General features: G+C 40.2%; 2 protein-coding genes across 3 annotated transcripts in view; one reads left to right on the forward strand and one right to left on the reverse strand.

Moving 5' to 3' along the window:
• Window positions 1-1,439, forward strand: part of zhx2a (zinc fingers and homeoboxes 2a) — a 40,992-nt gene extending 39,553 nt beyond the window's left edge. The window contains exon 3 of the mRNA XM_060921346.1: window positions 620-1,439. The gene's annotated coding sequence lies outside the window, so the exon portion shown is untranslated. The remainder of the gene's footprint in view (window positions 1-619) is intronic.
• Window positions 1,440-1,527: 88 nt separating this feature from the next.
• Window positions 1,528-24,004, reverse strand: derl1 (derlin 1). 2 transcript variants are annotated; one of them, XM_060921347.1, is made up of 8 exons: window positions 23,647-24,004; window positions 7,474-7,585; window positions 5,051-5,115; window positions 4,950-4,976; window positions 3,815-3,910; window positions 3,679-3,731; window positions 3,112-3,222; window positions 1,528-2,831 (listed from the first exon to the last, which is right to left on the reverse strand). In XM_060921347.1, exons 1-8 carry the CDS (start codon window positions 23,797-23,799, stop codon window positions 2,678-2,680), a joined length of 771 nt encoding a protein of 256 aa, XP_060777330.1. In that variant the 5' UTR covers window positions 23,800-24,004; the 3' UTR covers window positions 1,528-2,677. The 2 variants fall into 2 exon arrangements, with proteins under 2 accessions (XP_060777330.1, XP_060777332.1); XM_060921349.1 differs by lacking the exons at window positions 7,474-7,585; window positions 23,647-24,004 and adding an exon at window positions 6,794-7,467.
• Window positions 24,005-24,981: the final 977 nt, after the last annotated feature.

Genomic DNA, 24,981 nt, shown 5'->3' on the forward strand with positions numbered 1-24,981 from the left:
TAAATATTGTTGGTTAAGAAAAATGAATCTTTAAATGCCTATTTGATTATATATGAATTGCTTCTTTTGTGAAGGCTAAACAGGGAATATTGTACCCATAATAACGTTACTGGGATTGACTCCGGACTCACTGAAGATTAATAAATAGGTTTTTTTTTTCTCTCTCTGGTTGTTGGAGCTCAGTGAAAGGGGGGAAAAAACCCTCCAGGATATATTAATAGCTTACTGTATAACTGTGTGAATGAAATTCTGATTTATAGATTACTAGTGATAGTCTGTGTGTTTCAGGTGCCCAGGCTAGCAACACCTACCCCAGGAGTTAAATATGCTCCAGTAAAGATATTCTTTAGAATGTAAACACTTTCAGAAATGTTTTCATTGATTCCCTCTTGTCCATTTTCATTCACTCCTGGTCATATCCATTGATTATTCTGTATAGGGAAATGAAGTGTGATGATTTAAAGTATGTAAAGCTCTGTTATAAATAAAACATCTTTGCCTACTAAAAGATGATCACTTTCTAGAATTGCATCTGCTTCCATGATCTAGTACACACGTCATCATTATGTCCATGTCGTATCTCTGTTCATACTAAATACGCATCTGTTTTTTGTTGCAGGATAAAGACTAGGCTGCTATGACTAATCCTGAAGCGGGAAGGAAAATAATTGCGTTGACGTACTTGGAACCAATGATCTCATGCCTGGACTCTGATCTCATCAGAGGAATAAAGGGACAGAGTGTGTCTAAGTACTGACCACGGCGTGCCAAAGTCAGACTGATACGCTACTGTTACTACATTAGGTGTTTAAGGATTTTTGTTATTTTATAGCAGAAGAGCCCATGTAAATATGTTTGACAGATTTGTAAAAAAAAAAAAATTGAGGATGTTTTGTTACATTTATAATACTGTAGATGTTCCCAAGCCATTTTTGCCTCACGCTCCCGAAGGAACGTTTGGCCTTCTTGTGAAAGGACGTTAAATGATGGACCTGCTGATTTAAGTTTGGTCACTACGGCACTTAATATCTGAAGCGGACAAGAGGCAAGCAGTGCTCTTTTGATCTCATTCCTCAAACGACGTGAAAGTACAGACTTTTCTTTGGACCATAGAAGCATTGCGTGCACATGATGGATATAATCCAGATTGAAATCAATGCCAGTCAGGCATAAAACACGTTTATTTCTAGTTCATCTTCACAACATAACATTACTCTCGCAGAAGAATTGCTCCCCTCTTCCCTGTGTTCAAGGCATAGTTCCATTTCAGCATCCCAGCTGTGGTCTGCATTTTCGTCCCCTCTTCTCATGTTCAGACATGTATCAGGAATACTGTATGGGTATCAAGAATCATGCTTGCTCTTTCTTTTAAAACGGCCTGCTGTAACTCAATAAAAACACACAACTGAAATGAGTGTGTTAGACATCCGTTTTAGACATCCACAGTGTGATGTGTTTTCTTTCAGCTTGGTCAAAATAATTCATCCAAGCCTTAGGTTTATATATTAAAAAAAGAGTTAGACTGAACAGCACTGACACATTTTATTGAACTTCCTGTTGCTTTATACAATCCACATACCAGTTTTACTATGAAGAACTGTTGATAAAGCATTCCCCCCCCTCCTTAAAATTGTTTTTCTAAAGTCTTGTTCAGAATATAGTCCAGGCCACATCACTGTATGGTATCATTTCTAGACTTGCAGTCCCTTCTCAGTACAAAACGCTTCATCATAAATGAGCCATTTACTCAATACAAGTACTAGAGCTTGAAATTACTGAATTACAGCCAGTACTTCCTCTTCATAGCTTAATTTACCTCAGCCAACTTCATTAGAAGGTTATGTTTTCACATTCCCCTCCCAGCATGACTCAAAAAGCAGTGGACGAAGCTTGGTGGATAGCTTCATCCTAGATTCAAGTGATTTGATTTTGATATTAAAACGTGCACATGTTCATCAGAATTTCACTGCTTTGTTTTTAAGTATCAGCTTAACATGGCTGTAAAATGCCCTGGTGCTTGTTTAAGGCAATCATTTTGTCACGGTTGATAGTTATTACTTAAAGTGCGACTACTCAAGTGTTTTAAGTAAATCAGACTATTTACACAGCGCTTGGTTGTCAGTTTAGCTCAATTTACTCACTATCACCAAGTTCTGAGTTATCATTTATGATCTACTGACACCTACAGGCCAAATCTAAATATTGAGAGGGGGATTTTAATTTAAATAATGTTTAGTTTAGGAGCAGAGCTCGTTAGACACGTGTGTCAGACTGACTAAGGTATGTGTTGAGACAAAAGGTTACACTTGACAGCCTTGGGGGGGAAAAAAAAAATTACTAGTAAAAGTGATTAACAAATAGTCATACTTTAGTACAAAAAAAATTTTATATTCTGTACATAAATCAACAGGACCGCGATAACTGAAGCATCTAATCTGAAGCCATCTCACACTGCCACAGTGCGCTGAATCATCTCCTTTACCCAAACACTGCCTGAGCTCCTTTCTCTGCATGCTGATAAACCCAGTTCCAGTGTGAAGGAGCTCTGTGTGATCACCTTCTTTTCATTCGTCATCAGAAGGAGAGAGAGAAAAATGCAAACTTTGTGTTCTGCAGCATCAGTGTTGTATGCCTGGTGAGCATCAGTGTCCATGGAGGCTTCAGCAGGGCGACGTCCTCAATCTTCCCCAAGCCGGAAGCCTTGGCCCCAGTTGTGACGTCCTCTGCCGCCGCCGCCTCCTCCTCCTGCTTGTTCCTGAGGAGCGCGTCTACTAGCGGGTGGGACACCAAATCCAGAAACTCCGCCGCGCCGATTCGGAAACCACCGATAGCTGTTGAAAAACAAACCTGTTGAATGTACTCTAGACAAAACAGATGTTGGTTGCATCTTAAAAGCACAACAGCAGCAGATGTGATGCTGAACAAGCATGTTGTAATGATTGTGTACGTCACTGTGGTACAGTAAAGGAGGACCATCTCAGCTGATCAGCTCACAGCTTTAGTTTTACTCCACAATCGGTCTTTGAAAGTCTGTGAGGTTTATACCATGTCGCTGACAAAAGTAAAGTGATAACTCGGTGAATATGGAAATGTTTTTGACTGTGTGCTTACAAGGTCTGTGGGGTGGACAGGAACGATCTGCCGCCAAGGTCCATGGGATATTTGAACATGAGGAAGAAGTAAAGATGGCCTACTAAATTTCCAATCAGCTCGTTCACAACACTAGAGCGAGAGAGATTGTGATAAACTCAGTGTACAAATCAATCAGGGATCATTGGTTAGATTTCACCAACAAAAGTAATTATATGCCTTTAAAGGTCTGAGGTTCTGATGCAGTTCTGTTACCAATGGCATGCTTTGTTAATACACAAATCAAAATATACGGACTCCATTTGTTATAGTTAGACTGCAGTGATTATCAGTTACAGGAGTCTTGTAGATACTCAAACCTTTAGAAGCCATGTTTCAGTTGACTGTGTTCAGAGAGAGGTTGTAGAGATGACCTCAGCAAAAAGGTCCATGAGATAACTAATAACCTTAATTAACCTCTATTCTCATTCTTGTTTAAAAAAAAAAAAAAAAACCCACACCACCCACATGCTCCGAATCATAAACAGCAGAAACCTGTCTGACAAAATGCACACTAAACGGCAATAAAAATAAAATGAAGGTTCTTACGAGCCGCCGATGATATAGTTGAATCCCAGAATGACCCAGGGGAGATAGCAAGCCTGCAAGCATAACATGTCAGACTAATTGAAGGTATTCTTATGCAGTGTAAAAAGACAGTAAATCTGCAAAATTGGATTTCTACCTTAAATCTTGTACCAAACCAAAAGGACACCATCATCTCTCGGTTCATTTGGGCCCACACATACAGCACAGACATGATCAACGGGATCATCAGGAGCTGGGGAGGGGGGATTAAAAGAGCATTATTTAAAAAAAAAAAAAAAAAAAAATTACCACCACCTTATCTAGATGATTTTGTATTTTAGTCTGAGCTACACAGAATATTCTTTTGAAAGCTGTACAAGCAGATGAGGCAGGGAGTAATATTCAGAGAAGCAAACAAACAAAAAACACTATTCTCTGAGACAACAATCATGTGCATTCTGGGAAACACAGTTGAAAATCTTTTGGCTTTATTCTTTGAAACTGCACGATCGATAAGGAAAGACCTCATTTCCCATCACTTTCAACTCAGCCATTCCAAAGTAACAGATTTGGGCAGAGAGAAGAATGCATACACACAGTAACAGGAAACTGCTCCTGCACAACAATTAAACATTTATAAAACAAACAGTCAAGACCCCCCCCAAAAAACAAAGGCAGATAAAACAAACCAAATGTGTTTATACATTCATCTCCTGTTGCATCCAAGAAGCTCAACAATCACATGCTTGCCGCCTGCAATGCATCCTGAGAAACGCAGTTGAATCTTTTCTATAGTTGCTGTGCCCTGCATTCCCTTGAACCCTCGGCTGAGACGTGGCGGCTGTGGCGTGATGAGGTTGATCCAACCTTTCAAAGTGAAGCGATGTGTTGCCTTGGCAAAAAAATAAAAACCCCACTATTTTTCCGTATTTCTCATAAATTTGTGACTTTTTAAATCTTGGAAATCTCACTTTCATACTCCGAATTTTTGTGGGTTTTTCCCCCCACCCTTGCCTCAACTCTGCATTTCTCTCCAAGATCACACTTTACACTAAAAATTTTCACATTTTGAAACAAGATGCACTTATCTTTAATCTGTTCAGCAGTAAGCAGTGTCTGAACTCGTGTGTGATTGTAAATGTTAAAGCATATCCAGTTTAACATTTCAAAACAGACAGCTTGGTACAGACGGGGCATAAACGGATGAAATGCACTCCACCGTCACTCACCGAGCTCTCCTAATGAGGACTGAAATCATAACGTAATAAAGGATAAAACAACAGCCGACTAACCTGCATGTCCATCATCAATCCTGTTATCTGGATCATGTAGATAAGGACCCGTAATTTAGCAAACAATACTGCAACCCCCCCCCACAAAGTGAAAAGGATACAACAATGCAAAGCCAGTTGAAAAGCAGCATGTACATGTAGTCTGCTGGTCTTCCATCAAAGGCCCCTAATGGAGGAAGAGGAACATAATGGAGCAGTTCAGACTTTTTAAAGCAAGTGTTTGTGTGATGGAAGGTTTGCAGTGTAATAAATTCACCCTGTTTTCAACTCAACCCCCTTTTTTCTTACTTTCACAACATACTTTAGGAATGCTGGACCTGTGTGAGCTGAAAAATGACTCCCCCCAATAAAGCAGGTGTTTTGGTGACTGCAAACGCTCTCAAATCAACACTGAAATATTGCAGCCGATATCCTGGTGGAATGCCTTTTTTTTTCTTAAATGCATCATGTTTTTCAACCATTTACAACTATTTTGCTATTCTATACATCATGACTCTCTAAACAGAGAATCATTTGACTTATGTACAGCATGTGACCTACATCTGGTCTGCGCAGCTAAAACAGCAAAAACGTTTCATTAGCAACCAGATGATTTTTATTTTATTCACGTTTATCTGAAACTGAACTGAAGACGATGCGTTTAAACATTTCAGCTGCTGTTCCAAGGCAAACTGCAGTATCTGCGGCAAAAGATGGTCCAATAACGAATAGGTGACATTATCGGACCGTTTTTCGCCACCGACAATATTGCCTACTGCAGTTTGCCTTTGTACAGCTGCCAGATACTGCCGCTGTCTGTTCAAGTAAACAGCAGATAACTTTTAGGCTAATCGAAAAAAAGAATTACTTTCAAAAATTGCTCAAAGGGACACATTATGAAAAACACACTTTTTCAGTGCTTGTGTAAATACATTTGGGGATCTGGAGTGTCTCCGAACCAACAAACTGTGATAAGACCCCCATTCAGTTTCTTTTGTCCTGCCTATTTCAGAAAACATGAGCGTCAACAAGCCGTTCAGATTCGGCTTCACTTCCTATGTCACAAGGGGAACTCATTAGAATTATCCCGCCCCCTCATCTGAGCATCTCCACTTTGTAGAGATGAAAGTGGAGCAAAAAAAAAAAAAAACACCTGAACTTTTGAAAGTCAAACTAAGATTGCGGGGGACGTCCCCCGAAAATATCTTAATAACACGCAAAACCCTGCATTCTAGTGCATTTTAGTACTTATTTTCACTAAAATAAGTTATAACTTTTAAGCCTTTTTCTTTCATGTACATTAATGATTAACATGTCAAAAATATCAACTTTAATTCCCCGAATTAATGAGTAATTTTCAGGAGTGCATTTAGAAAATGTGGTGATTTTCCTGGCTACACAGTTCATTACTTTGAAAAAAAAAAAAAAAAAATCAGACAAAGGTAAACTCAGCAAAATCTCAAAAGAGTACTGTTAAAAAGTAAAGGTCTGTTAGAGTTTCTAAAGCTTTCAGGTTTCAATGTTGGGGACAGTGAGCCTCGTTTATTAATCTTTTAGTAGAGTTGTGCGTTTGCATAAGCTAAAGTGAACTAAAAATTTCCAATTCATATTTATGCGAGTTGAAGCCAATTGTTTACATTAGTTCATATTGTCTGTAAATTTCTCATGTAAATCAGGGGCGTAGCTAGGATTTTTCAGGGTGTGTGTGTGTCACACACTGACTGGCAGCCTGAGTACATTATGTAACAAAAAATAATTACCACTGCTAGTTTTAGGCAGCTTAGAAACCGGCTCTTCTTCTAAAACTTGGCTTCGAAACCACAAAATGCAACTTTGATGGAAAAATTATATAATAAATTGCTTACCTCTCTTCACGTCCAAAGGAGGAGGAAAGTTTCACTTGTTTTGACATGGCGAATTAACAACACAAGAGAAAATACTCGTAATTCGCAACTAAAAAGACTGCAGCTACACTGGCAGCTTGAACATGCTTTCTAGTGCGATTGTGTTGCGCTTGCGCAGAACAGTGTCAGTCCTGCGTGCCTTAGCTCGTGCCTAACAAGCTCCAGCACGCGCGCCGTTAACAAAGAACACCCGTCTTTAAATCAATGAACTATGTTTGGGCTGTTTAAGGACCGCGCCCATGCAAGGACGATGCGAAGTATTACGCCGCGTCTAGGAACGCGAAAAATCCGAAAAATAAATTCTATTCGGAAAACAGGAGATTTTCAAGAGTTTTGTCAAATATCCGGATTTCCGGAAGACTTTCATCCCTGACTTTGACTGACTGACAGAAGAGAGGGGTGGGGTGAACAGTGGCTCATTATCATTTAAAGGAGCAGGCATTAAAATCGGCTGTTTTGACATCATGAGAAGGGAGCTGTGATGTTTTATCCGTGTGGTATTTTGACCAAAGTGTGTCACATATTTCATTAAGCCCTCAGGGAAGTGCATTAACTCGTGGAAAAGGGGCACGATGTGTCACCGTTAAGATTTAGTATTCAAATCTGCTACGTGGAAGGCATACAGTTACAGTAGGTCATACCTGTTTCCAGTCTGGACGAGTACTGATACAGGAAGTACAGATTGACCAAATAGAGAAAACCTGTTCCTGGACCAACTGGGAAATACAGTGTTGAAGATATCGGTCTCCATATCTGTAGAAAGACAGATGATCCAAATGATTAGTGACCCATTACATCATGGCTTTGTCCCAAACAGAGGTGGACAAAGTACCGATACTGCTGGTTGAATGTTACTCCAATACAAGTGAAAGTTGTCCAGTCAAATTTTTACTGAAGTACTTGCTTTTAAAAAATACTCAAGTATTAAAAGTACATTTTCCGTCAATGCATCATTGTATTATTGCCACAACACTTACAAAACCTAATGCCGTTACGAAAGACAGAAATGCGAATTCACAAAATGAACGCATGCTGTGCCATCATGGTGGATAATATTAAGCTAGCTAGTCAGTGAAACTCCACTTGACATGCTAGAAAACTCTTTTCAAACTCGAAATCACATTGGGTAGCTAACGCTACTAGAAAAGAAAGATTTCTACACTGTTTATTTGGCAAGATTGTGCTAAAACATATTTCTGAAAGGACTTCAGATAAGTCAACGTTATTCATGCTAGCGTAACTGTTTTCACATGCTAACTAACAGTATCCACGTTAACTATCTAGGTGTTAAACGTTAGTTGTGGACAAGGCGATGCCAACTTGGTGGGCAAATCCATAGAAAGTCATTTGACTGTATAGCTATTGCAACGTTATCGCTAGCTCTAAAAGCACAGACAACTTTGTTGCAGGCTCTCTCTTGGAATAAAACGTTTATATCCCTGAATATGCTTCCACAGGTTGGACGGCGAGTTTTTGTAGGCTGTGATGTGGTTCGTTTTCAGCAAACAAAGCAAACATTTAAAATGAAACGAATCTTTAATCTTTTCAGAAAACTGAAACATGGGTTCTAGGTATGGCCATGGGTGTGTGCATTATTCCCCAAAAGAACCGCCTCCTTCCATTCTGCCATCAACTGATCGTGTTAAATAATGCTGCTGTGAAATCATTGAACTTGATTTTATCCAGTCTATGGACGTGACCCTTGTGATTACTGATAGGTTTTTTTGCAGGTGACACTGAGGCAGCCCATCACGTTTTAGAAAAGAAAAGAAAAACATCCACTTTCAAAGCCACTTCATAGTAACGAGGACTTTGATAGAAATGTAGTGGAGTAAAAAGTACAATATTAACTTTGCTACATTTGAAAAAGGCAAAAGTCACAAGTTTCCAAAAAATAAAGTACAGATACTCAAAAAGGGTACTTAAGTACAGTACTCAAGGAAATGTACTTCATTACTGTCCACGTCTGGTCCCAAACGCTAAAAACTCACATCATTTGAATGTCCTGAATGCTTGGGCACATCTGTTCTAACAGCGATTATTTTCCACATCAGTGTAGTATCAATGGCTCGGTGGTTTCCAAAACACAAAGGATTGTGTAATAGTTAGCTACATTATCTACAACAGCGAGTAAGAGGGTATATTTTATAGTCACTGTGCTCTCTGTGTAGTGGCAGTATTTCTGTGTGACCTTATGTAAGAGTGTCCTCTTCTAACCACTAATTAGCTGATTAGCAAAGCACAGGACAAGCTAAACATTTATTATGTTCCATCTCATTTAGGGGTGGGTTTTCTAAAAGCCTTTTAACGCTAAGAGCATATTAACTGTTCTGCTTGCTGTACCACTTTACGATGATCTTTGTGCTGTGATGCTTTTGGGAAACTCAGGCCAGATGGGTATAATAGCAGACAGCTTGTGTCTCTCATATACAGACGTCAATGAGACATGTCCTGGAATTTGAACTCAAAACGTTGGTGATGACAAACAGATTGCATTGATTGCTGAGCAACAACTGCACCGCACATCCAACCAGCTAAAATTCATCTGCCCAGTCATCCATTTTAGCCTGGTTACTACCTGGCATAGAAAATGGGTCAGGAAAGAACGGGCATTTCCCCCCCCCATCCTGTTCGCTGTACATCTTCAGTGTCTTGACTTCCCAGCAGCTCTGGGTGACAATTATTTGGTTTCTTTATATTCACTGTACTGTTAAAACAAAACCTGCAATAGTTATATTGTGTCACATACTGCTTGAAATATGTAATAAATCAGTTCAGCCCATTTTCTAAAGAACAAACCATGCAAAATTGATTTACAACAGCGTCACTCAATCCAAAACGTTCAGATGTTTAAAACATGCACTTTTTTTTTTTTTAAAGTGTCAAGTCTCACGTGATTTGCTTTCATCATCATCCACTGAGGACATCTGGGTTTGAGAACAAAACATGAACCTGAGATGACGGACCAGAATTTCAGCATTGAGTACGGTGGTGCTTGAAAGTTTGTGAACCCTTTAGAATTTTCTATATATTTCTGCATAAATATGACCTAAAACTTCATCAGATTTTCACACAAGTCCTAAAAGTAGATCAAGAGAACCCAGTTAAACAAATGAGACAAAAATATTATACTTGGTCATTTATTTCTTGAGGAAAATGATCCAATATTACATATCTGTGAGTGGCAAAACTATGTGAACCTCTAGGATTAGCAGTTAATTTGAAGGTGAAATTAGAGTCAGGTGTTTTCAATCAATGGGATGACAATCAGGTGAGAGTGGGCACCCTGTTTTATTTAAAGAACAGGGATCTATCAAAGTCTGATCTTCACAACACGTTTGTGGAAGTGTCTCATGCAGGGTTGCCAGATACTGCTGACGTTTTCTAGCCCAAAATAAGTTCAAAACCAGCCAAAATGCACTTGAAACCGCCCAATCTGGCAACACTGGTCTCATGGCACGAACAAAGGAGATTTCTGAGGACCTCAGAAAAAGCATTGTTGATGCTCATCAGGCTGGAAAAGGTTACAAAACCATCTCTAAAGAGTTTGGACTCCACCAATCCACAGTCAGACAGATTGTGTACAAATGGAGGAAATTCAAGACCATTGTTACCCTTCCCAGGAGTGGTCGACCAACAGTGATCACTCCAGGAGCAAGGCGTGTAATAGTCGGCAAGGTCACGAAGGACCCCAGGGTAACTTCTAAGCAACTGAAGGCCTCTCTCACATTGGCTAATGTTAATGTTCATGAGTCCACCATCAGGAGAACACTGAACAACAATGGTGTGCATGGCAGGGTTGCAAGGAGAAAGCCACTGCTCTCCAAAAAGAACATTGCTGCTCACCTGCAGTTTGCTAAAGATCACATGGACAAGCCAGAAGACTATTGGAAGAATGTTTTGTGGACGGATGAGACCAAAATAGAACTTTTTGGTTTCAACGAGAAGAGTTATGTTTGGAGAAAGAAAAACACTGCATTCCAGCATAAGAACCTTATCCCATCTGTGAAACATGGTGGTGGTAGTATCATGGTTTGGGCCTGTTTTGCTGCATCTGGGCCAGGACGGCTTGCCATCACTGATGGAACAATGAATACTGAATTATACCAGCGAATTCTAAAGGAAAATGTCAGGACATCTGTCCATGAACTGAATCTCAAGAGAAGGTGGGTCATGCAGCAAGACAACGACCCTAAACACACAAGTCGTTCTACCAAAGAATGGTTAAAGAAAAATAAAGTTAATGTTTTGGAATGGCCAAGTCAAAGTCCTAACCTCAATCCAATCGAAATGTTGTGGAAGGACCTGAAGCGAGCAGTTCATGTGAGGAAACCCACCAACATCCCAGAGTTGAAGCTGTTCTGTACGGAGGAATGGGCTAAAATTCCTCCAAGCCATTGTGCAGGACTGATTAACAGTTACTGGAAACGTTTAGCTGCAGTTATTGCTGCACAAGGGGGTCACACCAGATACTGAAAGCAAAGGTTCACATACTTTTGCCACTCACAGATATGTAATATTGGATCATTTTCCTCAAATAAATGACCAAGTATAATATTTTTGTCTCATTTGTTTAACTGGGTTCTCTTTATCTACTTTTAGGACTTGTGTGAAAATCTGATGTTTTAGGTCATATTTATACAGAAATATAGAAAATTCTAAAGGGTTCACAAACTTTCAAGCACCACTGTATATCCTGATATTTTATTCACATATTTTCCAGCATCCAAGTATTGTTAGAAGCTTGTGGAAGTCTAGCCCAAGTGTTTGATTCAATCTAAGCAATTGCCACCAAATCTTAAAGTACGTAAACTTTCAACTTGCCGAAAATCTGGAAATTGTGCTCATTACTGCGGACAGAACTGGTATTTCTCAGTTAGATATGTACTCTGACACTAGCTGCTAATAATTATTCTTCTTCATGATGCCATTTTTTTTTTTAAAGTGCATCAGTCCTTTTTCCAGCAAAACACCCGACATGATGCTACCACCCCCATGCATCACAGTTGGGATGGTGTTCTTCAGCTTAAAAGCTTCAACTCCTTTCTGCCCTGATCATTATGGCCCAATAATCCAACTAGGTTTTTTTGGTCTAACCAGAGAACATGCCTCCAATTGCGAGGTCTTCATCCTTGTAATCAGCTACAAACTTTATTCGGACTTTTTTTTTTTTTAAATTAAGTAAACAAACATCGGTCTTTGAGTAGGAGCTTCTGCCTTACACAACAGCCACTCAGACCAATGGTAAAAATGCACCATATTTTGGTGAATATTTTGTTACCTGGCACTTCCAGTTCAGTCAACATGATGTATTTGAAAGATCTGGCCTCCTGGAATTCTGATAACGGATTAAATCGGTCTCAAATTGATCATTTTAAAAATGACCTCTGATATGAAGAAAGTAGATGCCCTATTGGACTTGGACGTAGCACCTGAGCCATCTGCATCACACTGACAATGTTTGTACCTGAATGTTATTATTGAAGCAGGGGCATTTCTAGAAAAGAAAAAAGTCCCAGGCTCCTCCAGGAGACTTAACGTTTACAGCCAGGCTGTAGCAGGTTGCATTGCTGCCTAACAGTTCCAGGGGTCTGAGCTGGGCTAGTGTAAGGTGCACTGTGATGGACTGGCATCTCACCAAGGGTGGATTTCTGCCTCACATTCAGTGTTCCCAGGATAGGCTCTGAATCCACATCCACCCCAACCCTGATAAAGTGCTTACTTTAGATCAGTGTTTCTCAACCACTGGGCCACGAAGCGCCACCTAGAGGGCCGAGATTTTTTTCCCCAGGTTGAAGCTAATTTTTACTCGTAGTAGGGTACAATTGCTGAACTGCATCCGACGTCCCATCCGCGTCATTAAGCTACAGTCACGGTACAGCTCACGATGCTTTGTGATGGGTTATCGATGAAAATGAGGCATTTTAGTGGCGATATACAGTAGGATGCATCAGTTGCCCTCACTTTCATAAAATCTGATGCATTTTTGTTTGGGTGTTCCTTTTCACCAATAAAAGACATCCTGTAAAAATTTTTTGACCATATTCAAAAAAGTCTAATGGTGGCACCATGAGGTTCATTTTTTGCCAAAAAACACTTATTTTATGTTTTCGCGTAAGGTTTGAATCACAATGTTGGACTCCATTTATTGATTTCTTGTGACCCAGAGATCATGTTAAGAACCTTTGCAAGGGATTGAGAAGCATTAATGTGATTCATAATACATTTGTATTGTTTAAAAGTAGTTGAACAATGATTCAATGAACAGCTAAAACGCAAACTGTGCTTGATAATATATTTAGAATATATACTAAAAACGTGTATCTAAGATATTTGGTATACTCTATAAGGTGCCATAATGTTTCATGAAAAGTGACCGAAATTGTCATAAAATAGCAGCTTTTTCCATAACTTTGAGCTCCTGGTGCCACCATTAAACTTTTGAATTTTGTCAAAATATTTCACCCAGTGCGTTTTCTTACCAAAAGGAACATAAAAACAAAAATGCATCATGATCAGAGGAACTTTTCATTTTTAGGGAGCAACTGATGCACCCTAATATACAGGTGAACTAAAAGTTGTGGTCACACAGCAGGTGAACACTTGACTGTCATGCTTCGCGCGCTTGAGTCTGGTGCAGCTCAAACGGTCATGCATGCTCACAGAACGCGTAGTCTGCATACTGGGGACCCAGTCATTAAGGGAAACACCTGACGCTGATTTAAGCACTGTTTTCACAGAGACTTTGTGAAGTATTATCATCAGGCCATCCTTAAAAAAAATAAATCCGTTTCCTGTCCACCGGGTGAGCAAAAAAAAAAATTCAGTCGGGAGGGAGGGATTTTTTTTTTTTTATATGGATGGATAAGAAATCGCAATGCTGTGTTTGCTTTTTCTTTCAGTACTTTATTACAAAAGCAGACACATTTAATAAAATGACAGTTTAATCAACTGAAACTTGTACAAAAACTGTGTTAGCATTTTAAATGCTGACTGCAACATTTGCAAAAGTTTTACAAAAGGTACTTAAAATGTCCGACACACGGACTTTTTGTAGTTCTTAATCGACCGTTAGGCCTAGTTCGGATGAAATTACACTATTAAAATGATCACTGAATGATTTTTTCTGAATCTTTACTATTTTGTTGTTCGCTAGAATACCATTTTGCGATTTCACACTTAAGCAAATGTTTGAAAACTCCGGATCTCCTTCCTTCATGGTGGCTGCCATTTTTTTGTGCCGCATGGCGCATGCGCAGAACTGATTCAATTCTACCGTATATCCTGCGCGGAATGCAGGGCTTTCCACAAGCGCCGGCTGCCGGCCATACAGCCGACTACACAATTAAGTCCAGCCGGCTACTTTAATGACATTTTTGTAGCCCACAGGCTCTAAATATTAATTTTCGATTTTAATAAAATTAAATGTTTATCTAACAGACTGACAATAATGTCAAACTGAACCGCACTCATTTAAGTTGTGATTCGCGCTGTTTGTACCGATAACCACAAATTCCCTGCTGACGTCGTTGATCAAGGGAGAGTAACTCATCCGCGGCCCCAATACGTGGTGTGCGCGCGCACTCGGCGGAGGCAGTATTGTGTCGGGGCCGTCGGAGGGAACAGAAGCAGAGATAACACTTATTTTGTCTCCAGTAAACCAGTCTTCTCTCGTTCAATTACGTGCTGGCATCAAAAGACACCGTTGGTTGTAAATGAAACCAAACTGAGTCGTTGGAGTGCATTTCCATACACAAATGGAGAAATGTTCGCTGAGTGTTTAATTGTGTAGCCACCACTGCAGACCGTTGTTGTTAATTCATAGCATGCTCAGCTGCGTGAATGTGTCATGCACCGAAAATAAGAGATTTACAAGCCAGGAACACCTCGTGATGCAATACGCAAGAAAAGAAAGAAGATTTACTGCCATTTTACTTTGTATTTGAGTAAAGTGAATAAATAAATGGTCTGTGGAAAATACATTTAACCCTGGGAACCGCGTGTACAGGAGTTTATTTTGTGTTTCCTCCCCCCCCAGCTACTTATGTGTCATGGCTGGCTAGTATGAGCCTTAGTGGAAAGCCCTGGGAGTGCGTAAATGTCAAGTTCGATTTTACCATAGATTTACGAACCCGAAAAAAAAAAAAAAATGTTGAAAAACCTGGGGGCATCGTGGCTCAGGCGCCACACCATAAATCCGGGGACCCGGGTTCGATTCCGACCCGAGGTCATTTCCCGATCCCTCCCCATCTCTCTCTTCTGCTCATTTCTTGTCTCTACACTGTCCTATCCAATAAAGGTGAAAAAAGCCCAAAAAAAGTCGAAAAACCAGCGTTTAAAAAAAAAAAAAAAATTAATACATTTTATATATATATATATATATATATATATATATATATATATATATATATATATATATATATATATATATTTTTTTTTTTCCAACGGCACTCACCCAGTCGGTGGACCGGAAACAGAGCATTTTTTAATAATGGCCTCATCACGGTCACGTTTGCTTCGAGCCATGTTTATGACTGGTTAAGTGCTTTATGATTCTGCTTTCATTTGCGTTTTGTTCCACTGACCTTGCCTCATGTTTTGGTTTTGTAAATAACACACTAACATCTATTGCTGCATACCTGACAGAATACTTCACAAAGTCTCTGTGAAAACAGCACTCAAATCAGCATCAGGTGTTTCCTATAATGACTGGGTCCCAAGCATGCGCACAACACGCTCCAAAGAAGAGATCATCAGGAAGGATTGAGAATTGAGCAGCTGTGGTTTGTTTACCTCCGATACTAAAACTTGTAGTGTCCGTGCAGTCAGTCATCGCAAAGACACATACAAAAAACCCAAAATTCCTACTTCCCCGAGAATAAATGATACAGGATTTATCTTTTAGCTTCCTGATCCCCAGATCTTTAACCCAGCCACATATAAAAAGTTGTACTCCTTCATGCTCTTCCAGGTTTTCATCCGTTTGTCCATGTAGAACGATGTCTGCAGCACCAGGTAGTTTGAGATGTCGGGGAACTTAACGGATGGATAATTTTCCAACTCGTAGGAAAAATCAGTTAGCGTGTAAAGATCTATCCCATTGAGTGGTTTCTATATCCACTTCTTTTGAGTGTACAACCCCGATTCCAAAAAAGTTGGGACAAAGTACAAATTGTAAATAAAAACGGAGTGCAATGATGTGGAAGTTTCAAAATTCCATATTTTATTCAGAATAGAACATAGATGACATATCAAAATGTTATGTATCATTTAAAGAGAAAAATTAGGTGATTTTAAATTTCATGACAACACATCTCAAAAAAATTGGGACAAGGCCATGTTTACCACTGTGAGACAGCCCCTTTTCTCTTTACAACAGTCTGTAAACGTCTGGGGACTGAGGAGACAAGTTGCTCAAGTTTAGGGATAGGAATGTTAACCCATTCTTGTCTAATGTAGGATTCTAGTTGCTCAACTGTCTTAGGTCTTTTTTGTCATATCTTCCGTTTTATGATGCGCCAAATGTTTTCTATGGGTGAAAGATCTGGACTGCAGGCTGGCCAGTTCAGTACCCGGACCCTTCTTCTACGCAGCCATGATGCTGTAATTGATGCAGTATGTAGTTTGGCATTGTCATGTTGGAAAATGCAAGGTCTTTCCTGAAAGAGACGTCGTCTGGATGGGAGCATATGTTGCTCTAGAACCTGGATATACCTTTCAGCATTGATGGTGTCTTTCCAGATGTGTCAGCTGCCCATGCCACACGCACTAATGCAACCCCATACCATCAGAGATGCAGGCTTCTGAACTGAGCGCTGATAACTTGGGTCGTCCTTCTCCTCTTTAGTCCGAATGACACGGCGTCCCTGATTTCCATAAAGAACTTCAAATTTTGATTCGTCTGACCACAGAACAGTTTTCCACTCTGCCACAGTCCATTTTAAATGAGCCTCGGCCCAGAGAAGACTTCTGGATCATGTTTAGATACGGCTTCTTTGAACTATAGAGTTTTAGCTGGCAACGGCAGATGGCACAGTGAATTGTGTTCACAGATAATGTTCTCTAGAAATATTCCTGAGCCCATTTTGTGATTTCCAATACAGAAGCATGCCTGTATGTGATGCAGTGCCGTCTAAGGGCCCGAAGATCACGGGCATCCAGTATGGTTTTCCGGCCTTGACCCTTACACACAGAGATTCTTCCAGATTCTCTGAGTCTTTTGATGATATTATGCACTGTAGATGATATGTTCAAACTCTTTGCAATTTTACACTGTCGAACTCCTTTCTGATATTGCTCCACTATTTGTTGGCACAGAATTAGGGGGACTGGTGATCCTCTTCCCATCTTTACTTCGGAGAGCTGCTGCCACTCCAAGATGCTCTTTTTATACCCAGTCATGTTAAATGACCTATTGCCAATTGACCTAATGAATTGCAATTTGGTCCTCCAGCTGTTCCTTTTTTGTACCTTTAACTTTTCCAGCCTCTTATTGCCCCTGTCCCAACTTTTTTGAGATGTGTTGCTGTCATGAAATTTCAAAATGTCTCACTTTTGACATTTATATTGTCTATGTTCTATTGTGAACACTATCAGTTTTTGAGATTTGTAAATTATTGCATTCCGTTTTTATTTACAATTTGTCCCAACTTTTTTGGAATCGGGGTTGTACTTCTTGGTTTTAATAACTTGCTTATTTGCTGTACACAAACATGACAAGTTCTTGTGTTAATTCACCAGACTCCACTTTTGGATCATTAATCCCTTTTGACTGAGAATGACCTACATGCATGGTTTTGCTTCTGGTACATCCATACAGTTTTAAATACAATACATACAATTAAAAAAAAAAAGTTTGTTTTTATTGCATTTATTTAATTCTTGGGCTCCCATCTGTAACAGGGAGTGAGGTTGCATCCCATTAATACACTTTACGATAGAAAATTAAATTCTAATAGAATAGATGAGCCAAAATAATTGGGGATCTGTTTTTAATGGGCCTCGACTTCTAAGTATGAATAGGTGGTCCTTAAAGGAGATACACAGAACCTTTACTTTTAAATACATTTCTGAGTGGATAGTATCGCCATCCTTGACTCTTGTATGCTGCATAAATGGGAATAAAAATATATTTGAGAGTTAAAATCGACCACAAAAGTTAGCATTCGAGCTGCCCCACTGAGCCAGCCAGCCCAGAGTGCGTGACGTCACAGCAGGAACCGGTTTTAAGGCCAAGGCCTGTGACAGCTATAGACCAGTCATATAAATAAAAATTTATGGTGAAAGAAATATCGTTACCAACTTGCTCAACTAAGACCGATTTGACTTCATTGATTGTGGGTTGACTCTCATTAAAACAGGATAGGTGTTATAACTTATGCAACATACATGTACATGCATACATTTTCACTGATAAAAGGCTAATTAAATAAACCAGATGAACTGAGAATCACATTCTGAAGAAATTTAAATAATCTTACGCCGGTAACTTCAATACACAATACATGTATTAATCTGAATGCAGGTAAACAAGAAGTGTTGTTTTGTATCCAAATGAGAGTCGCATCTTACCAGTCTGTGTTCTTGCTTCTTGAAAGCCGACCTTGTGGCCGATTTGAAATGATCTGACTTTCAGTTGTTTGTTCAGTTCTCTGTTCATTCGCTTATTCCACATAAAGCACGAGATATTGCTGCTGAGGCAAACATATCCAGCGGAGAAGTCAGATGGCTGGTCCACTCATTCTCCATTTTCTTCATTCTCCATTACTGCTCAGCTCAGGTAATTACTAAAACCCGGGATGGGACATCACTGGTTTTAGCAACAACCCTCAGCTCACACTCCAGGAGAACTGGTACAACTGAACTTACTTTCCTTTAAAAAAAACAAAACACTACTTTCCTTTTCTTGTGGTTTTCTTTTCCTTTAATTGTTGGTACTGCACCCTCTTTCAATACAGGCTTATAGCCAGTGCCCCTCACCAGATCAGAGGTTTTGTATGAGTCCTCAGTAAAATGTGCAGAGCAGAAGAGACACCATTTTGTAGGTGCCCAATGTGCCCGTGAACAACTCGCAAAACGCGTCCAAATCTTTGCAGTTTGAACATTCTTGGGCCACGAATGCAACATAAATCCACCTTCTGTCGTGTTGCTGCACCCGCCAGCAACACATCTACATGACATGGTGATAAATTAGCTCAAAATGGAAGGTCAGAGTTGCAGTTAGCTCTGTGTTTTAGTATAGTGGAAATGGCGATGAGACCGATAGACTTCCTGCGGTGATGTCACAGATGTCCAGATAATTTCCGCAGACCGCTACCTATATGAATCATTTTAATCGTAAAAATTACTATTAGATTTATTGTTAACACTTAAAACTATTCCTGTGACATTTTTGAGGTCTCAAGGCATTTATAAACAAAAAGTGAGGCTATGGTTCTGTGTCTCTCCTTTAAAGTAGAAAAGGTTGAGAACCCCTGCTTTAGATGAATGAAGAACATCTACAGCCAGCATTTGAAATCCAGACGATCCCTGGTGCTTCTATCCAAACCTGGACCTAATAAATTATATAAAAATACTCCACCTAATCAAAACATATTTCCTCTTCATTAGATTGTCCTATAATGGATGCTTTCTATTGTTTCAACTGGACTGAGGATAAAGGTCCAATCTCATGTTTTACCGCATTACTAAACACCTCAGGATAAAAATTGTAGTTAACTGCTAATCAGTTCGATCCGACTACACATCTGCATACAGCCACACGATCAGAAAGTGAACGAGGGACAATAAGCAACACTTCAGTATTAGGTGTTTGCTTCATGCAGTAACCATATCTTCTGCATTGCAATCACAGAACTACAGATAGCTTCACACGCAGGAAGATCGAAACAGAACACTTTTGCTTATCTGAATGTATTTGATGTTTTTATAAAGACCAAAATATCAAGGTCATGAAACAGTCGAGTCAATGTACAACTCAAGTGTGACTTGATTCCAAGCCCCCAAGTCAAATTTGCCATAAAAGCTAAATAAAAATATATTGTAGCAGTTTCCCCTAACTGGATATTACTGCCCTGTAAAATGAAATGATGAAGACATTGATATTGGGAATGTGTTTGGTTCTAATACACGTTACCACCTCACACCAATCCACCCTGTCCTGAAGGTCTACATCTGCAGTGCAGAGAACAGCGAGTATGAGAAAAACACACGCCACAGGACTGCATGGGAAGAGAACGAGGAATGAGGTTGAGGGGAGGGAGGAGGAGGAGAAACAAATCCAAGTCAAGTGCAGTGCGGCTTGGACACCACTTCTGTGGGATGAAATACGAAATGCTTCAGGACATTACCACCACAGTCTATGCTTCAGAAAGTCCCGCTTTGCTTGACTGACTATTTGCACGTATTTACTGGTCAGACGTTTCATCCAAAGCACTTTAAAGTGACGCAGAATTCAATCTGCACCATGAGCTGAGAGTTAAAGGTCAATCAGAATCATACAGTGCCGTAAAAACATGTACCATGTTGGCATCAGTGCGTCACAGCAGCTCTTTTGGTTGCAAGTCAACGGTGTGAGCAATCACGTGGTGATCCGTGGTTTTGTTACGTTATCAGAGATGTCTACAAACGGTTCCGGGTTTGAACTTCACGGTCGACCGGGGGGGGGGGGGGGGGGTGTTCTCCAGGTGCTCCAGTTTTCTCACACAGTTCAAAAGACATGCAGATAAAGTAAAATACCCAGCACAAGACAGTGCATACTTGGTGCCAGTCCCAAGCCTGGACAGACTGGGGAGAATTGCGTCAGGAAGGGTATCCAGTGTAAAACCTATGCCACATCAAATATGTGCAACAGATCCACTGTGGCAACCCCGAACAGACGCAGCTGAAAGAAGATAATTAGAGACATCTACAAACATCAAAGTACATTGTGTCTAACGTAAACAGAGCACATAAGACAATTCGAGTTCTGAAAATATCTTCATTATTGCACAACTTGACGACTTCAATTAAATGCAAAATGTTTTGGACTTGAAACTTTCAGTTGCAGAAGAAAATCTCCACACAGCTTATCGAAACAAACGAAAGAAGAAAAAAAAAATGTAACGTGGGTGCAGGCCACTAAATTCAGGGCTGCACTGCAGAGGAAAGCACTATTCCGGGACCCAAGATGGTGGGAGAACCTAAAGTCCTACTCTTTATTCATGAAGGACACACATTGTAAAATAAAATACAAATATGTATTTATGTATTTTTTTTACTGATAAAGCTGGAAAAAAAACCAAGTACTCTTAAAAGACTGCTTTTTGGAAGTAAAGATGCAAATTGGACAAAACATTAAGATGAAAGGAAGCCAACCCTGTATCCTGTGGATCTTGAGACTGGTCTCGTCATCAACGGCCATCATCAAACGTACTCCATCTTGTCTCAGTTTCAAAAGACTCAAAATAAATTTTCCAACACCCCCTCAAAACCACATCATTTGCATGAACAAATACAAACTGTGACTAGAAATTCCAGGAGACCACCGTATGTTTCAAGTTACTTTGTCCTCTTATGTTCATACAGCACGAGTACTTGCTGTATTTGGTTTCAGAAAGTTGCATAAGCCAAAACAAATTCTAGTTTTTAATGCCTTTCTACAAAAATGGGCTTGGATTTGCAAGTCTGTGTGTTATACTGCTTCCTGTTGTATTTGTTTTAAATGAATCTTTTGTATGACTAGCAAAATGTGTTACGCTTAACATGTCCTGTGTGCATCTTGTGTACTTATTTATACAAAATGTGTTCTTTTGGTTAATTCAATAGAAATGTCCTGTCACATTAGGAAATTACCATTCATTCATTTTCTATACCACTTATCCATGACTAAGCTGGAGCCAATTCCAGCTGGCATTGGGTGAGACACAGGGTTCACCCTGGACAGGTCAGCAGTCCATCATGCAGCTAACAGAGAGAGACCGACAGTGAGTCACACTCAATTCACACTTCCTGGCAATTTAGAGTAGCCAGTTGACCATTTCCTCATGTCTTTGGAGGGTGGGAGGAAACCTACACAGAGACACAGGGAGAGCACGCAAACTCCAAACAGAAAGGCCCCGGTCAACTGGCAGGTTCAAATCCAAAACCTTCTTGCTGTGAGGTGACAGTGCTAAAACACTGCACCACTGTGCTGTCCCAGAAGTTTCCACAACCAGAAAATTAACGTTCAAGCTTCCGAATTCGATCTTGACAAAGACTCAGCCATGTGTGGTGTTGGTCTCGTTTTGAACCCGTGTCATTCTGGCTCTGATTCAGTCTTGGTCCTGGCATCACTCTTGGTTTCGGTCTCAACTCAGTCTTGGACTCACTCTTGGTCTTGACCTCGATCATGACTCAGTCTTGACCAAGTTTTGGTCCGAGTTGAGACCGAGACCAAAATTCGGTCAAGATCAAGTTACAATCGAGGTCAAGACCGGGTCAAGACCAAGAGTGAGATCAAACTTGGTCAAGATCGAGAGTGACACCAAGAGCGAGACCAGGTCTTAACTTGCTTTTGGTCTCAGTCTCAACTCAGTCTTGGCCTCACTCTTGGTGTCATTCTCGAGCTTAGTCTTGACTGAGTCTTAGTCTCACTCTTGGTCTTGACCCAGTCTTTGTCTCGAGCGTAGCTCAGTCTTGACCAAGTTTTGGTCCGAGCTGAGACCGAGACCAAAATTCGGTCAAGACCAAAAGTGAGATCAAACTTGGTCAAGATCGAGAGTGACACCAAGAGCGAGACCAAGAGTGACACCAGGTCTTGACTTGCTTTTGGTCTCAGTCTCAACTTGGTCTTGGTCTCACTCTTGGTGTCATTCTCAAGCTTAGTCTTGACTGAGTCTTAGTCTCACTCTTGGTCTTGACCCAATCTTTGTCTTGAGCATAACTCAGTCTTGACCAAGTTTTGATCTCACTCTTGGTCTTTGCCTCGGTCTCAACTCAGTCTTGGTCTCGCTCTTAGCGTCACTCTTGATCTTGGACCCAACACTACCTTATAATACACTTGTTTGAGTTTTCACCCTGATTGATAAACAACTTCAAAAAGACTTATGTAAGTATTATTTCTCGCCATAGATTTCTGAGTTCAACCGGTTTATTCCCTGTATATAAGCACAAGATGAGTGTTGGGCGCCATCTTGTGACCCTTCAGTCAACGAAACTCCTTCTGCTCGGGGATGTGCGCAGTCCTTCATTATTACAACAATATTGTACTTATTTTTAACCGACAGGTTTTTTATTTATTTATTTTATTTCTCTATCTTACTGTCAGACAAACTCGTGGCTCCTCATTAAACACCCGACCTTTTCTCAGGGCGCCGTTTCCTCGCTTTATTAACTCACTTTCAGAGAAACCTGAACATAATAATAATCTAACAGAAACTAACAGTGAGCAATAAGAAGAAAAGTGTTGGACTCTAATAACCTGTCTGCCAGCCCGGAACCCGGAAGCACCCGTTACGGCTGGATCCTAAACCCTACACTCTGTTCGACAGAAAGTGCACTAAATACGTGTCCCAAAAAAAGTAATATCTGGACCAGTTCTACAGAGTCTGTTAATAACATTTATAGACGTAGAAGGCATTACTTTGTATTCGATATAATATACTTGTATAAGCAATAGCAGTTCGTTCACAGCCCATTTACGCGTCGTACACTATCTAGTGGAGAACAGTGCCATTTGGGATACAGCCGCGTGATCCTTCAGTGTCCTGCGTTCATGGCAGCAACGACACCGAGGCCTGTCGGATCATATTCACTCTAATCATGTTTACCTGGTTCAGAGGTTTGCTCTCACTCACCTGGAACTTATGAAAGAATGCTTCCGGCCACAGGACGAGAAGCGCGGGATTGATCAAGCCCAGTTTCCCGATCAGCGGAACCGCGATCGAACCTGCGAACCAGTAGCGCGTGATAAACGGGATGCTCCTGAACCAGTCCCCGATGTCCGACATCTTTCCATACGATACAAAGCTGTATTTAATAAGGTCTCCTGATTTGGAGAGAGAATCCCTGTACAGCCGCAGTGGAGCGGAATCGCAGCTGCTAAATCCTGTCTCAGTATATTCTATTTTGGTTTAGACGTACTCTTACTCCATTTACAATGACGTGGCCGCACACCAAACGCTACTTTTCCCTACCCGTTTTCTGACAAGTCCCTCTTCCTGTACTGGGATTCTCTCATAGGTCCGAATTCACAACCCTTGAATTGACTAGCCAATGAGGAACCTGTTCGTGGGTACTACTCCAGGTTTTAGCCAATCACATTGTAGGAGGTGGGGACAATCGGAACGCGAGTAGGAACTAAAATAACGCGACTTGGTACGTCCTAAGTTGTGGTTTTCTGCTTTTGCATGTCGATGTCAAAATAAAAGCCGGTTGTATTTTTTTTTCAAAAAAAAAAACGGTTAATGCTAGGATAAGCAGTTACTCAGAATGAATAAAATTACATATAGAATAACATTGTTTAGTATGTTTTAGTGCTTGTCACATACTCATAAAATGGCAAAACGTAGCTATAAATAAAATATCCCCAATATGCAACAATGACACACCTCCATTTTCTCCTTCCATCTCAGTCACTCATATTAGTTTATTTAGTTAGCAGGTTAGCTAACTGCTAGCTCATGTTTGTCACATTTCAGACACAAGTGCGATTTTAGTATCAAAGCCTGTACATTCTCAGCAATATATTGAACACATTAACCAAAAAATATGTTACATATTACAAATATAATTGTGTCTATCATAAACATTAGTTAAAGCAAAGTCTGTCCACTCGGTGACCATCTTGAAAACGTTCAGTTGGACAAGACCAGGCTTCAATCTGTTTAAAATGAACAGAGGGCCATACACACACCGATCAGCTATAACATTATGACCAGTGAGAGCTGAAGTGAATAACGTTAATTCATTACAATGGCACCTGTCAAGGGGTGGGACATATTAGGCAGCAAGCGAACAGTCAGTTTTTGAAGTTGTGGTGTTGGAAGCAGGAAAAATGGGCAAGTGTAAGGATTGGTGTGACTTTGACAAGGGCCAAACTGCTGAAAAAGTTAATGCTGGCTAAAACAGAAATGTGTCAGCATTAACTTTTTCAGTAGTTTGTGCTACAGTAGCTCTTTGGTGGGATTGGA

Source organism: Neoarius graeffei, chromosome 5 (assembly GCF_027579695.1).
Source record: "Neoarius graeffei isolate fNeoGra1 chromosome 5, fNeoGra1.pri, whole genome shotgun sequence".
NCBI lineage: Eukaryota > Metazoa > Chordata > Actinopteri > Siluriformes > Ariidae > Neoarius > Neoarius graeffei.